The 14,438-nt window shown below is 48.1% G+C and overlaps 1 protein-coding gene across 1 annotated transcript in view; it reads right to left on the bottom strand.

Moving 5' to 3' along the window:
• Nucleotides 1-5,592: 5,592 nt before the first annotated feature.
• Nucleotides 5,593-14,438, bottom strand: part of LOC144180674 (uncharacterized) — a 35,379-nt gene continuing 26,533 nt past the window's right edge. The window contains exons 4-5 of the mRNA XM_077708970.1: nt 11,220-11,600; nt 5,593-5,952 (exon numbers count right to left, since the gene is read on the bottom strand). Coding sequence (XP_077565096.1) covers nt 5,717-5,952; nt 11,220-11,600 — 617 coding nt within the window. The 3' untranslated portion in view covers nt 5,593-5,716. The remainder of the gene's footprint in view (nt 5,953-11,219; nt 11,601-14,438) is intronic.

Raw genomic sequence — 14,438 nt, 5'->3', positions numbered from 1 at the left:
CTCTGTTTACCCGGCTCAACCAACTTTGAAGCTTTTTACAAAAGCCTCTCGCCTTGTCCCCAGAAGAGACAACATTAGTGCCCATCCCCTGCATGCTGCTGTTAAGATGGTTCAGGTGCTCAAACAGGTCACACAGATAAGCAAGCTTTGCCACAAAAGAAGAGTCCTGAAAAGGATCTCCGAGTGCCCTATCTTCTGCCAAAAAAAAGACTGAGCTCCCCTCTAAGCTCGAAGACCCTTCCGAGCACTTCTCCGCGCGACAACCAACGCACCTCGGTGTGCAGGAGCAGGTGTTGGTGCTCGTACCCATCTCCTCGCACAGTACCTTGAAGAGGCGACTGGCCTTAGGCCTTGCCTTTACACTGTTCACGACTTTGACAACATGTTGCATAACACTCGCAAGCTCTGGACTCAACTCCTTTGATGCCAAAGCTTCCCTATGAAGCATACAGTGTCTGAACGCTACTGCATTGTTCACTTTCTTAACGAGTCCTAAAAAACCTACAGAGTTTCCAACCATGGCTCGAGCGCCGTCGGTGCACACAGCTACACACATGTCCCAACGAAGACCGCGCGAAACAAAAAAAATTGTTAATGGCATCGAAAATATCTTGACCTCTTGTTGTGGTCTCGAGTTCCAGACAGCAAAGAAGTTCTTCGGCAATGACAGAGTTATTCACAAAGCGCACAAACACTCTAAGCTGTGGGCTCCCGGATACCTCGCAGCTTTCATCGACGGCGAGGGAAAACTTCCTAGCGGACTTCAATTTATCAATTACTTGGTCCTGCACATCAGACGCCATTTCTCTGATTCTCCGTGCCACGGTGTCGTTCGAGCACGGTATTTTGTCCAGTTTTTTCACATGCTCTTTCCCTCTGACAGCACCGACGACGTCCTTCATGCAGGGCATAAGCAGAGTCTCGCAGATGGTGTGAGGCTTCATCTGTTTGGCCACGTGGTAGCTGAGCATGTAGCTTGCCTTGATAGCATCTGCAGAGCTTGCCAGCTGAAACGAAAGTCTAACTTTGTACGCTGAACCGAACCTACAAACACTGCATCGACAGTCTAAAACTAGTGCCTTAACCGGTCGCCTTCCCCACCCCGCGACGCGTTGTATACATGTGGAAAGTCGATGGCACATGCACTAAATCGAACCAACAAAATCTGCCAGCTAACCGTGAGGCCGGAGCCTCCCCGATCAGCGTACGCACAGCGAACATAACGCATATCGCGGGTCGCGGCTGCCGCGAACCTCGTATGCGCAACTAACGTAAAGCACGTCGAACAAGCATTCGGCGACCGATCGAGGCTCGCTGCCGCAGCCAACATCGTATGCGCAACTGACGTAAAACTGTGTTATAATAATTTCAACCTCACCTTGTTTGGATTATCCAGCTTTTGGGATTCCAACTGTCGTTTCTTGGTTTCGAAGAACTAAATGTCCTTGTCTTGGTAGCTTGAATGCTTTGTCTGGAGATGGCGTGTCAACTTCGTCGGAACCATGGAGCTTAAAGCGAGTACTTCACCGCACAAAACGCATTGCGGTTTGCCGCCGATATTGACAAAGCCAAACTTCAGATAACTTTCTTTGTAGCCACGTAACTTGGACATAGCTACGCGACTCAGACGAACACGTAGCTTCGCGACCTAGGCCAACCGGGTGAGACTGCACGGCACAGCCACTGATGCCAGGCGAAAATGGCGATATCATAATGCGGCTGCGGGGCACCGAGACACGTGGTCCGGGAAGGTGTGGGGAAGAGGGAAAGGAGGTGATCGAGACGACCTTGTGCGGATTGCGGATCGCTGCGGCAGTTCCGGGAGCAGGTCCCGGAACTCCAAATGAGGCACGGCCGGACTAAACTCCAAAAAATGTAAAAAAAAAGCGGGTGAGGGTTTTGCGGATCCTAGAAATGGCTTCGCGGACCCCCTAGGGTTCGCAGACCCCCATTTGAGAACCACTGACATACACCATGATACAACACCTACACCCAGACACTCTTGAAACACTCCTACACCTATACAATAAAATATGGCTTTCGGGGCAGATACACACTCTTGGAGGGAGGCCATAGTAGTAGCGTTCCTGAGGGAAGGGAAGGACCCTTGCTCTCCCGCCAGTTATCGTCCCATCGTCCTGACAAGCTGCCTGTGTAAGCTCCTCGAGAAGATGATAAACACGAGACTCGTGTACTTCCTTGAGAACAACGGTCTTCTCGAGAGCTGCCAGGGAGGCTTCAGGGTGGGGCGATCTACCAACATTCAACTTGTTGCGTTGGAATGCTTCATAAAAGATGCATTTTTTCATAAGCAGTTCTGCCTTACGGTATTTTTTGATCTTGAAAAGGCTTACGACACAGCCTGGCGATATGGCATCCATAGCGACGTGAAGTCCTTTGGTGTGTCAGGTAACATGTTGAATACCATTTCTAGCTACATGTCCACGAGGACATTTCGTGTTAAGGTTGGGTCATCCCTGTCCGGGATACATGTGCAGGAAAATGGTGTGCCGCATGGAGGAGTTCTTAGCTGCACATTTTTTATAGTTAAGATGAACTCCCTCCGAAAGGTATTGCCACCAACCATTTCCTGTTCCATCTATGTAGACGATGTTCAAATATCTTTTAAATCCTGTAACCTGTCAATTTGCGAACGTCAAGTACAGCTCGGTGTTAAGAAGCTTGCTGGATAGGCGGACCTTAACGGTTTTAAACTGATCCCGGGCAAAAGTACTTGTGTTCTGTTCTCCCGCAAGCGCGGGCTTAATGCGGATCCTGAGATTGCTCTTGGCCGTGCATCTATTCCTGTTAAAAGGGAGCACAAGTTTTTAGGTGTCATATTTGATGGCATGCTCACGTTCATCCCACACATCAAAGCACTTCAACATAAATTTCTCAAAACACTAAACATTCTCAAGGTCCTCTCCCACCAATCCTAGGTGCAGACAAAGAACTGCTTCTCCGGGTCTTTACCGCCTTAGTCGGGTCTCGGTTAGACTACGGCAGCGTTGTGTATGGGTCGGCATCAAAAACGGCTCTAAAGGTTCTTGACCCCGTACTCCACTTGGGCCTTTGGCTTGCATCGGGTGCGTTCCGCACTAGCCCGGGAAAGAGTATACGCTGAATGTAACAAATGGTGCCGCGAGGACCAACGAGCGTACAGAGAGAGATTACAAACTACACATAATAAAACCACACTTGGGACGGTACACAACTGACTCACACAACAGACACACGAAGTCGCCTTAGGTAGGCTACGGATAGGGCACACCCATCCGTAGTCAGAAGTAATTGGAGCACGGGAGCTGCGGCCGATCCGCATCGGAGCGCCGTGTTGCTGCACCGGCGGTAAACGAAAGGAGCAGAAAAAAAATGCGCGCTTGCCGACGGTGATAGGCCATCTATACTTCTCAACCCATTTATTTTAACGCAGCTTCGAGTGAATTATTCGCAGCATAGTGGTCTGGGCGATGGCGCTGATAGCAGAGGTTGTATCTGGCAGCGTCGCTCACACACTTTCAGCACCCGCGAGCTGCTGGAGAAACGTCGTAATCGCGAGGGTCTGAAATGACAATTTTTCTTTCCGATTATGCTTAGGTGGGTATGCTATCAGCGCCGTCGCTTAGACCAGTATGCTGCGAATAATGTGCTCGATGCCTCGTTAAAGGAAGTGGGTTGAGAAGTATAGATGGGCTATCACCGTCGGCAGGCGCGCATGCGTGTTCCTCTCCTTTCGTTTACCGGTGGTGCAGCTACACGGCGCTCCTATTAGGTTCGGCCGCAGCCCCCGTGCTCAAATTACTTTTGACTGCACCTGTACATGGACTTGGTCTACGCTTTTAAAATGTCATCCTTGAATAACCATGATTTTAAACCTGTTTTTAATGATGCATCCGTATCACCACTGTTTGTAAATCGCCCGTCCGTTCCTTTGCCGTTCTCACTTGAGAGAGACAGGAAGCTTCGGATATCAACATCTCCTTTTTAGACACATCTTCTTTCACACATCGTCTTTTACTGACGTTTTACCATTCTGGCAGCTTTGACCTGTATGTTGTGACTTGTCTTTCATGAAAAGTGATAAAACCAGGGTACCAGGAACGGCAATTTCGCAGCACTTCTTGTCCCTGCAGTATAAGTATCAATGTGCAGAGTTTTATAGTGACGCATCAAAAACTGTAACCATAGTGTCTTGTGCTGCTCATGGGCCAAACTTTGATGCCTACAGAACCATGAGCACATACACCACAATTTACTCAGCTCAAGCTAATGGCATCTTACTCATTGTACAACACATTCTTGAACACAAAATCTCAAACTCATATTATATATACCATCATATATACAGATTTCTTGAGCGTTGTGTGTGCATTGGCATCACACAAGCCATGCAAAAACAGAAATGTCCATTTGGTTTTCAGCACTATCATGTCTCTATATGCCCAAAAACTTGTTCTGGTCTTGTGCTGGGTTCCAGGCCACGCTGGGATTGCTGGCAATGAGGTTGCTGATCAGAAGGCCCCTGTTGCCGCACTAGGAACACAGTAGATATAACAATACTACCACACAGTGACCTTAAGCCACAAATTCGACAACACCTTCGTAGCAAATGGAAAGCGCAGTGGAATGAACAGAGAGATAATAAACTACACGTAATAAAACCATACTTGGGACGGTACACAACTGACTTACACAACAGACACACGGAAGTCGCCTTGGGTAGGCTACGGATAGGGCACACCCATGCAACGCACTCGTATCTGCTGACGGGATCTTCAAGACTCCAGTGCAGCAGGTGCGGGGAGGCCCTATCCGTAGTTCACATACTCATTCAATGGAAGGCACTTGACACCACACGACGCAAACACTTTCCACAGCTGTACAGCCAACACATCCCGTTTCACCTATCATAGTTTGTATGAGACGAGCCCATGTTTTCCATCAACCATGTTTTTAAGTTTCTCACTTATGTAAAGTTTTTACATCTCATTTCTTACCATGCATCATGACAACCTGGCGCTTTACACCAGTTGTCCTCATGCATTCGCTTCACTTTTGTTTTTACTGAGTACTTTTTAGTATTTAATTGCACATCTGTCCTCATTAAATGACTGTGTTTGGCGTTCTTTGCCCTTGTCGGCCTTGCGTTATCATACTCAAACCATCACCATCCTTACCGGAAATGTTGCAGAGTCCCTTTAAGTTACGAGACCCAGGTAGCATAAACGGTATATGTTCTGGTGTTTATGGGTTATTAGAATAGACCGTTTTATGTGATCATGTACATCACATCTTTATTCCAGAAACATTCGCGTATAAAATCGTGACTTCTGTGGCATGAACTCATGCCATGATGCCAATGGCCACAGCCACATGTATGTTACAGGATCGTTGCCTTTACTTGGGCGTTGGGAATGGTGTAAGTTTTTGAAAATTCTTCGTAAACTTCGGCAACCGTTTCGGTAACCAGGCAAAAAATCTTTTGCATCCGTATTCAAGCGTTCCCTCTTTAATGGCAAGCCAATAAGATAGATTTAGCTGCTTCCATTTAACAATAGATTGAGGCGCAACCTCCCTGCCGAATGCAACAGATCCTCTTATGGCTATGCTACGTTTAAAACAGTGGTACTCAGTGCCCCACACACATGTGCTGTGAGCATTGAGGCCATGAAAATAAATAAATAAATAGCGGTAGTTCTCTTGTGCAGTAGGCAGCTCAGAACAAGTCGATCTCTGTGGTAGGTTGCGAGCCCGGGTTCTCGATCTCGGCATTGATGGCCTCCCGGAGGGGTCCGAGCACCTCCTCCCGCAGCGCCCTCTGCAGCAGGTACTTAGACGCTCGTTCCACAAACGGCTGCTCGAAACCCAGCACGCTTTCGTAGTGGATCTCCTGCACGTCGGCTGACACAATCACCAGCTCGTCTAGCTCTGGCCGTGAGTCTTCGGACAGGGCTGCGAGAAGCGTGCATGTCACAATAAGTTACCGGAGACTTTGCCTTAACGCACGTGTCTTGATGCCAGAGCGACATCTCACGACTATGAATTAAACATATCTATAAATAGAAATTAATGTCGTAGGTGGCGGACTTTGGAGTAAAAAAAGGGGGGGGGGAGTGCACCTAAAATGTATGCGTGAATATGAGAGCATTATTAATCAATGCGTTAACTTGCATCTGGCCACGCTTCGCTCTGAACGGGATGCCGCAGCTCTCGATATTCCCTGGGATTATACTCAACTGCCTGCGTTCCTGAAGAGCTGTGCCTCGGCTGCCTGGAATAACGGGAGCGTCCCGTTTGAACCCATTCCCATTTCAACGCGGCGCAAAACGTCCTTCCACTTTCCCCGTTTCCTATTTCGCCTGTTCTCATTTCACCCGTTCCAATTTGAACCTTCTCGTTGGTTCCCTGCCGCTTTAACCTGGTACACAACGCCCTTACCGTTTCGTATTTTCCCATATGGCCCCTTGCCGGAATAACGAACCCAGTTTTGACTCGGGTGAGTCGGACCGAGGCGTGCGATTTTTGAAATTAAAGCTGCGTCCGACTGTTTTTAACCTTATGTTTTGAGTTACGTCCGACGTAACCGAAAGTGAAAAATCAGAAACTTATCTGAACTATTTGAGGCGGGCGTTTTGGGAGCGGGTTGAAATGGGAAGGGTGTTTTGGGAACGGGTTGAAACAGAAAGCGGACAAACGGGAAGGGCGTTTTCGGAACGGGCGCACACGGGACCGGCCAAAGGGGAAGGGCGTTTCGGGATTGGGTTCAAGCGGGACGGGATCAAACGGGAATGGGTTTTTCGGACTACACCCGGAATAACTGATGCAAATCCAGTGAGGAAACATTGATAAAGTGCAAACTACCGTTTCATAAAACACCAAATTGATAACGGGCAAAATAATGATTATTTACCCTTCGACAAGAGAAAAGTCTGGGCCAGTTGGTTTGGCATCATTTTTAAAGTGAATGATTTATTTAAACAGGAAAACAACACACAAGGATGCACGCGCAAGTAACAATGGAAGAAATAATGATCATAAATATCATTGATTGATTGATTGTAGGGTTTAACGCGCCGACGCAACGCAGGCGATGAGGCGCGCCGTAGTGGAGGGCTCCGGATTAATTTTGACCACCTGGGGATCTTTAGCGTGCGCCGAAATCTCGTACACACGGGCGTTTTTGCTTTTCGCCTCTATCAGAAAAGCGGCCGCCGCGGCCGGGAATGACCATAAATATCATGACACCTGACAATGATCATGCCACTCGGCAATCAAGCGGCGCAATTGACTGTGTGCTAATGCAATTGTCTGCATTTTAACAGGGAAGCTATTTTTCTAGTCCGCAGTGAACAATACGAAGAAATGGCCGACTTCGCGCACGTGAGCTCGGGGCTCGCGGAGACCGCCCGGCAGTTAACAAAGCCAAGAAAATGTGTAGCGCTCGCGTGTGCGTGCCCCACGACGATCGCCCAGCGTCCCGTGCGCAAGTTTCTCAAGCCAAGCATACAAACGTAGGGAGATTGGCCATGATTTGCCAAAAAAACTCTAGCCTTATCCGTGGTTGTACAACACTTGCTCGGAACGAGAAAGACGCGCCTTATATTCTACGCCCCTCCAAGGTGACGTCCAATAATTATCACTTCCAAGAAAGAAGCTCACACTTATAGCAACAAAGAGAGAGTAAAAGTATGGCAGTGAAGAAAAAGCAAACCGGCTGCAATCGTGCCCTTAAACCTTCGTGATGGTCGTTAATGTTGTGTACACCTTTGCTACCTTCAAGTCTCGCGTGTTAGTGTGAGCTTACTTCATTTTTTTTCCAGATAGCGAAGGCTTCTGCTCGTTCCCTTGTGTATTGGCGTGTGCAAACTCGAGAGTTCTGGGGCGAAATTCAGGGGAGCAGCCGGCGACAATGTTGAGACAAATAGGAACCCTTTAATGAGCTTTTGTGCTCCCGCAGGCAGACAAACGTTAACGTAGCGCCCCGTCTGCCCCGAATAAACTCTGCCGCACGTCAAAGGTTCATTCCGTGGCAACGAAGTTGCGTTTGCACGGAACGAACCGGTTTTGCTGTCGCACACCACACACAGCACTATTCAATTTAGCCGTACCACCCCTGCTATCAATTCTGGCAAAGTGGTTTCGTAGCTTATTCTTGCAAGGAAAACATACATAGACGTAAAGTTATACGCAATCTTTTTTATGCGATTTCATGAATATATGCAATTACCACCGGTCTTATGCGTTTGTTGTCTCTTTTTTTCAGCGGTTTTCCTTGCATTTTCAACTTGCGGATAACCTTTTGTGACGCTGATACAAGGGCGTCGTCAGGAAAACTCGCATGTCTGAGCCGTTGAACGGGACATTGGAAGCTAGAAGCCATCGTGTGGCCGCAGGATTTCGTAAGAGTGGAGGAAAGAATATTGACGGCAATGCCTGATTTCGCGATTTTAGAAAAACTGAGCAGCGACTTTTTTGACGTGGGTGCAAACGCCCAACATACATGGCTCCTATTAAATGAGAGGGAAAGGTCCAAAAATTGAAGCGCACCGTCAACAGGACTTTTGCTTGTGAATTATAATCCCTGCCTTCTCTCTCTCATAAATATTTGAGTACAAATCATTTGGCTCGTGAAATCCTTCTTTCTTAACAGAATTATGTAATCAACGTAGCGGAACACCTTCAAGACCATTCCTTATAAGTGCGTGTTCAACACCCTGTCGACACTGCTAAGCAACATGTCACTGAGCACCGGGGCCAAACGGAAGCCAATGCAAATTCATTGCCTCTGCGTAAACCCCTTTTTGTCCCAGCCGATTATTGTCGATGACGAGTGCTCAACAGCCAGAGAAAGGTTTCAACACTAATGCCGCAGCGATTCACAAAGTAAAATTCATCGCTTGGTACGCCATGCATGCCTTGAAACACTTCAGAAATGGGCATGACGAATTCAATAAAATAAGTCAACGACATCAACACTGAACGCCTTGGACTGACGGGGCTTCTCAGGCCTGACAAACTTCACGACCTCATTTGAGAATGATGCTTCTGAAAAAGATGCAAATAGGCTTGAAATGAAATATTTGAAAACGATGTTTCCCTTTAGAAATCACTGCTGTCGCGAGAGTAAGCTTCGACACTCAGGACCGCTGCCTTTGCCAGAGGCTGGGCGCGATAAATCTACCATATATGCTTTCTAAATCAATCCATGCATAACTTAGATACGCTGAACTTGTTTGATAGCTCTAGCTAAGAGCGCATTTTAAAACAAAAAAATTACGTCCTTTAGGCACTTGCGGCCGTGTTAAGGTGCAGGGTCTCCTGCTCACGGATTGAAGGCGGGCCAGTTGGCACATATCTTAGTTACAAACAACGCGGGAAACAAGTATCTCTGTGTCAGTGTGCCCTTCCTGTCGTCTTTTTCCCCGCGCTGTTTGTAACTCTCTTGTTCAGGTCGCGGGGCACATGAAAATTCTAAGTTGTGGATTTCGGCATTTCTAACCGTTAACTCGATTGGCCCAATTTAGACATTTCTTGAGTAAAGTATCAATCTGATCTATGCCATAAAGTTTTATAGTATTTTTTTATTATTTAGTGGCACGAATTGATCTTTTTACCGTAGTAGTGGCCTTGTGGCTTCGGTCTTTCCCTCGACTGTTGTCTAGCTTGTAGCATACTATGGTGTCCATTATAAGATTTTTCGCTCTCACATGTGTGTGTTTGTGTTGAATATTGTTTTATTTTTACAGTTGATGTATCAATAATTCACGGTTTCGTGTTTTTTCATTACACTTTGGTTCCTGGTCTATTGTGTGTGGTTGTACAATGGTTGTGTAAAAAGTGCTGTTGTTTTGTTTTTGTTATGTGCGCGTCTTGCACGCCTGTGCTGTGCCTTGTGCTACGCACGGACCGAACTTTAACGTGGGAAAAGAATGAACTCCCACAATAGCATTTTTACGGCTGAAGCACACAGCATTTTACTTGTTCTACATCACACTGTACAACATCAAATTTTAAAGACAGCAGTGTATGCGGATTTTCTAAGCGTTGCACGTGCACCTGCACAGAAAAACGTCCAAAAATTATGTAATAAATCTTGTTTTTAATGCTCTTATGTCACCGTACGCCTCAAGTCTTGAGATAAGAATATGTTGTGTTCCTGGACGCAGGAATAGCCCGGAACGATATCGCAGATCAAATGGCCACTGCTGCTAAAGTCATGAATACAGCGGACATAGCAACAGTGCCGTACACAGGCATGAAGCCACACACCAGACACCCACTTCGCAACACATGGCAAACACGCTGGAGGGAACACACGGATAAAAAGTTACACGTGTAATGAAACCACACTTGGGATCATACAGTACTGACTCACACAACACACTTTGAAGTTACCTTAGCTAGGTTACGGATAGGCAATACAGATGTGACACACTCGCACTCACTGGATCTGCAAGACCCCTGTGTGGCGGGTGTGGGGAAGGCCTATCCGTGATGCACATCCTCATTCAACGTAAGGCACTCGCATTACACGACGCAGCTCAACAGACAACATATTCCATTACACCCGTCATACGTTTTAGGAGAAAATGCCATGTTTTCTGTTCAGCGTACCTTTAAGTTTCTGTGAGAGGTTCGCTTCTTACAGCTCACCTCATATCACCCATAGTTTTGCCCCTGGTCCTATACACCAGCCACGATATTTATCTTTTGATTGATTGATTGATTGTGGGGGTTTAACGCGCCGACGCAACGCAGGCGATGAGGCGCGCCGTAGTGGAGGGCTCCGGATTAATTTTGACCACCTGGGGATCTTTAACGTGCGCCGAAATCTCGTACACACGGGCGTTTTTGCTTTTCGCCTCCATCAGAAAAGCGGCCGCCGCGGCCGGGAATCGAACCCGCGACCTCGTGCTCTGCAGCGCAACACCTTAGCCACTGAGCCACCGCGGCGGGTGATATTTATCTTTTAACTGCTCTTGGTCTTCATCCTGGCCCTGTACATCACCCGTCCTCGTTGTATTTAATTGATTTTACTTGTGTTCCCTCTAACCAATTTTAGTTGTCACTTGTTCATCAAAACGGTTCCTTGGCGCTCTTTCCCCTAGTTGGCCTTACGCTCTTTACCTTCAAACATCACCATCATCATCAGAAGTAGGTAGGCTGTCCCTTGCGTCCTGAATAGCCTCCATTGATTTATTTATTCGTCAAAAACTCACGTGCGACGAAGCGTGCCTTGGCGACCACGGGCCCGGTGAAGCGCAGGTACATCCTGGGCAGGCCCGTTATGCCTAGGTTGCAGATGCCGTCCACCTGTGCACGCATCTGCGCCCGCCACTCGGTGCGCGCCGTGGTCAGGTTGCAGTTGACTTGCAGGCGCTCGACGCGCAACTGTGGGAGGCCTCCTACCACGGCTGCGCGGAGGAACCTCCGCCTACGGAACTCCCACAGCTCGGGCAGCCGCGACGGGAAGCCCCGCAGGACGCGCCGCATCAAACCGCCCAAGCGCTCAGAGCAGGGCGCCGACACGTTGGACAGCTTGAACAGCGGCGTGGTGGGAGCCGCCGTGGTAGTCGTCGATGTCGCCAGGACAGTGGCCACTGCGTGAAAAAGTGTTGTCGCGAAAACATAAAACACATTGTTGGGCAAGTTAATGCATGCATGATCTAAAGATTAAAGCGCGAAAACACAACTATACAGAAGCACAACGGGACAATCGCTCTTTCAACTAGATTTATTGGGAGCAGGCTTGCTCTCAAGACTAAAACCTGCCCGAGGCACCTTGTGTATTCAAGGTGACAATACTGGCCACACATCGGGCCTCAAGGCCCCGAACATCAGCTGTAACTAAAGGCGCGTTGTCTATAGGTGGAGGGTAACAATTACCACGAATGGTGGCCGCCGGAGTCTTGGTCAAGCTCGGGCGGACGGGCTCCCTGTCTACCAGATGGAGTTCCTGGACCTCACTGACCATCAGGTAAAGTCAGTGAAAAAAGTACCCCAGTTACTTGCTTTTTTCTATGACACATGGGAAAGAAAGCTTCTTCTAAAGAAGCGGATTGGCTCCAGAAGGTACAATTGCTCCTGCTGCAAACCAGAAGTTTTCCGAAACCGGGCAACTATTCTTGCTTTCTCGTCATTGAATCGTTTGATTACAGACCGCCCTGTTGCCTCAGATTGAGTATTTCTGATTTCAAAGTTTATTGATATAATACATTGAGTGTCATAAATAAAAAAAAATCATCACCCGGGAAAATTCTTGTCGCGGTGAACAATCTACTGCAGTCCCCACAGCTCCTTTCTTAGTCGCGCATGGGTGGTCTGGATGCGACAGTCGCACCCCATTGGATCCTCAACAGGTTTCGGGGTGTGACATCTAGCTAGACCTCCTAGATGAAACAGATGTCGACTTTTTGAAGGCATGAGGGGTCAAGCCGCCACGGCACTGGTGCGCATTACCATCATCCTAGGTAAAAGGAAACTTCCACTAAACATATCATCTTGACCTTTGACCGTCCGACACTCCCAGAATACATCAAAGCAAGCTCATCTGATCCTAAATCCGTCCTTTCACCCCCGAAACCCAAGGCAGTGTTTTAATAGTAATCGGTTCAGGCATTCAACCAACTCTTGTCCTGGCCGATTTAAGTGTGTAAAGTGTTCGGCACACGAGCACGTAACAGATTCCTGCCAAACCACACAACTGACCCGGAGCAACTGGCAGGATCCCCACCCGGCACATTCCCGTACCCATGACAAGTTCCAACTTAAGAAGTAAATAATAATAGCAGGAGCGTTCCCGCTAACTGTACTCGTGGGGAACCATTTCTTTGTATTTATTCGAAATATTCCCGCGGCCCCCAGTGGGTAAGTGCTTTGTCCCAAAGTAAATAACCGCTGCACCTGACGCCGTATCCCTTATAATGACGATAGGCGCAGAGAACATGATCGCACAACTCCGTCTTGTCCGGGAAACAGCTGAAGACGGCTACGTTGCCACAGGGTAGGCGGGGAATTGTCTTGTACAAGCATCCCGTCACCCTCTTGGAGCTTGAATGGTGGCTGCACTATCGCCTCGTGGGTGGATCGAAGCAGAAGGTGGGTTAGCGGGCATGGCTAAGGCGCGTCTGCAGAGTGGTACGTTATAGGCCGGCTTGTTATCACTGCTTGGAATTCGCAGCGTCGTCTGCAGCTCTTCAACAGTCACGCAACTGCGGCGGAGACTTCGACATAGTGCCCGCACGGGCACCTTGTGTATTCAGGGTGACGGTATTGGCAGCATCGTGTGCCACGACCCCCCAAACATACGCTGCAACCAGTCGTGGCAGTGTTTATAGGCGGATGGTAAGAAACCACGAACAGTGGCCGTCAGAGCCCTGGTCAAGCTCCGGCCGATGGGCTCCCTGTCTGTTTAACTGGCAGGGAGCTTCGGGACCTCTCTAGGCATCAGGGTAAGGCTCGGGAAGAAAAAAACTACCCGTAAAAGGGTGAACTGAAGGGCTTGTTGGTACATCATATAGTTTGAAAACAGCGCGAAAGATGGCACTAAGCAAGTAACAGACGACACCATGCTTTTTCCTATCGTTTGTAGTTTTTCTAAATCCTCCAAACCCAATGGCCAGCCTCCTGAAAGGTGCCGCACACCAAAGTTTTGTTTGCACCTCTTCCGACTATGCCCATCCCAAAGTCGTCCACGTGGATCGCCGCAAGCCTTAATACGCCAGATGACGTGTTTTTATTGTTTTTTCCCGGCATTGTACTGCGTCTACTGTAGCTTTATACTGATATGTTGGTCACACCATCTATATATGGTTTTTTTGGCGGTTACATCGTTACTGCCACCTGTATTCTGGTACCGAATCCTCATCTTTCAATGCTTGTCAAAACTCTCGCATTGGACGAATTTCAACCAGAGCTGCGAAAACTCGACTATCCAACGTCATCTACCCGACAATCTCATCATCTGGCCATCAGCTCATTCATTACAGGAACGAGGCGGCTCCTGGCACTGACTGAGTAAGCGCTCCGAATTTTTTCAGCTCCTGAATATAATAGGGGCATAACAACATTATCTGTCAGGTGGATGGCTTCTGGTGTCAGTACCTGACAGAAGGTCACGTCAGGTTCACCAAATGTGATTTCGCTGCGCTTTCGACACCTTCACCCACAATCCAGAGATACCGGTCGAGGGGATCGGCTTATTAGCCAATCCGCTCAACCGGTATTTGTGTCAGCGTCTTTGAGAACCTCAAAAGGAGCAGCTAGTTTAGAAGTTACTGTTTCGCAGAAACGTCACATTACGTGTCCCATGTTCTGGCATACTTACTCAAGGGATTGGCCAGTGATCATGACAGAGGCCACAAGAGGCTGAATCATGGCATTGGCATGGCCGATTCCTGTTAGGCAGTGTCAGCAAACCATCTATACTAGAGCTACCA

The sequence above is a fragment of the Haemaphysalis longicornis genome, unplaced genomic scaffold, assembly GCF_048455015.1.
Source record: "Haemaphysalis longicornis isolate Haplotype H1 unplaced genomic scaffold, Haemaphysalis longicornis Haplotype H1 scaffold_4, whole genome shotgun sequence".
NCBI lineage: Eukaryota > Metazoa > Arthropoda > Arachnida > Ixodida > Ixodidae > Haemaphysalis > Haemaphysalis longicornis.
The sequence above is the reverse complement of the archived record's forward strand: the minus strand, read 5'-3'. Positions and strand labels throughout refer to the sequence as shown.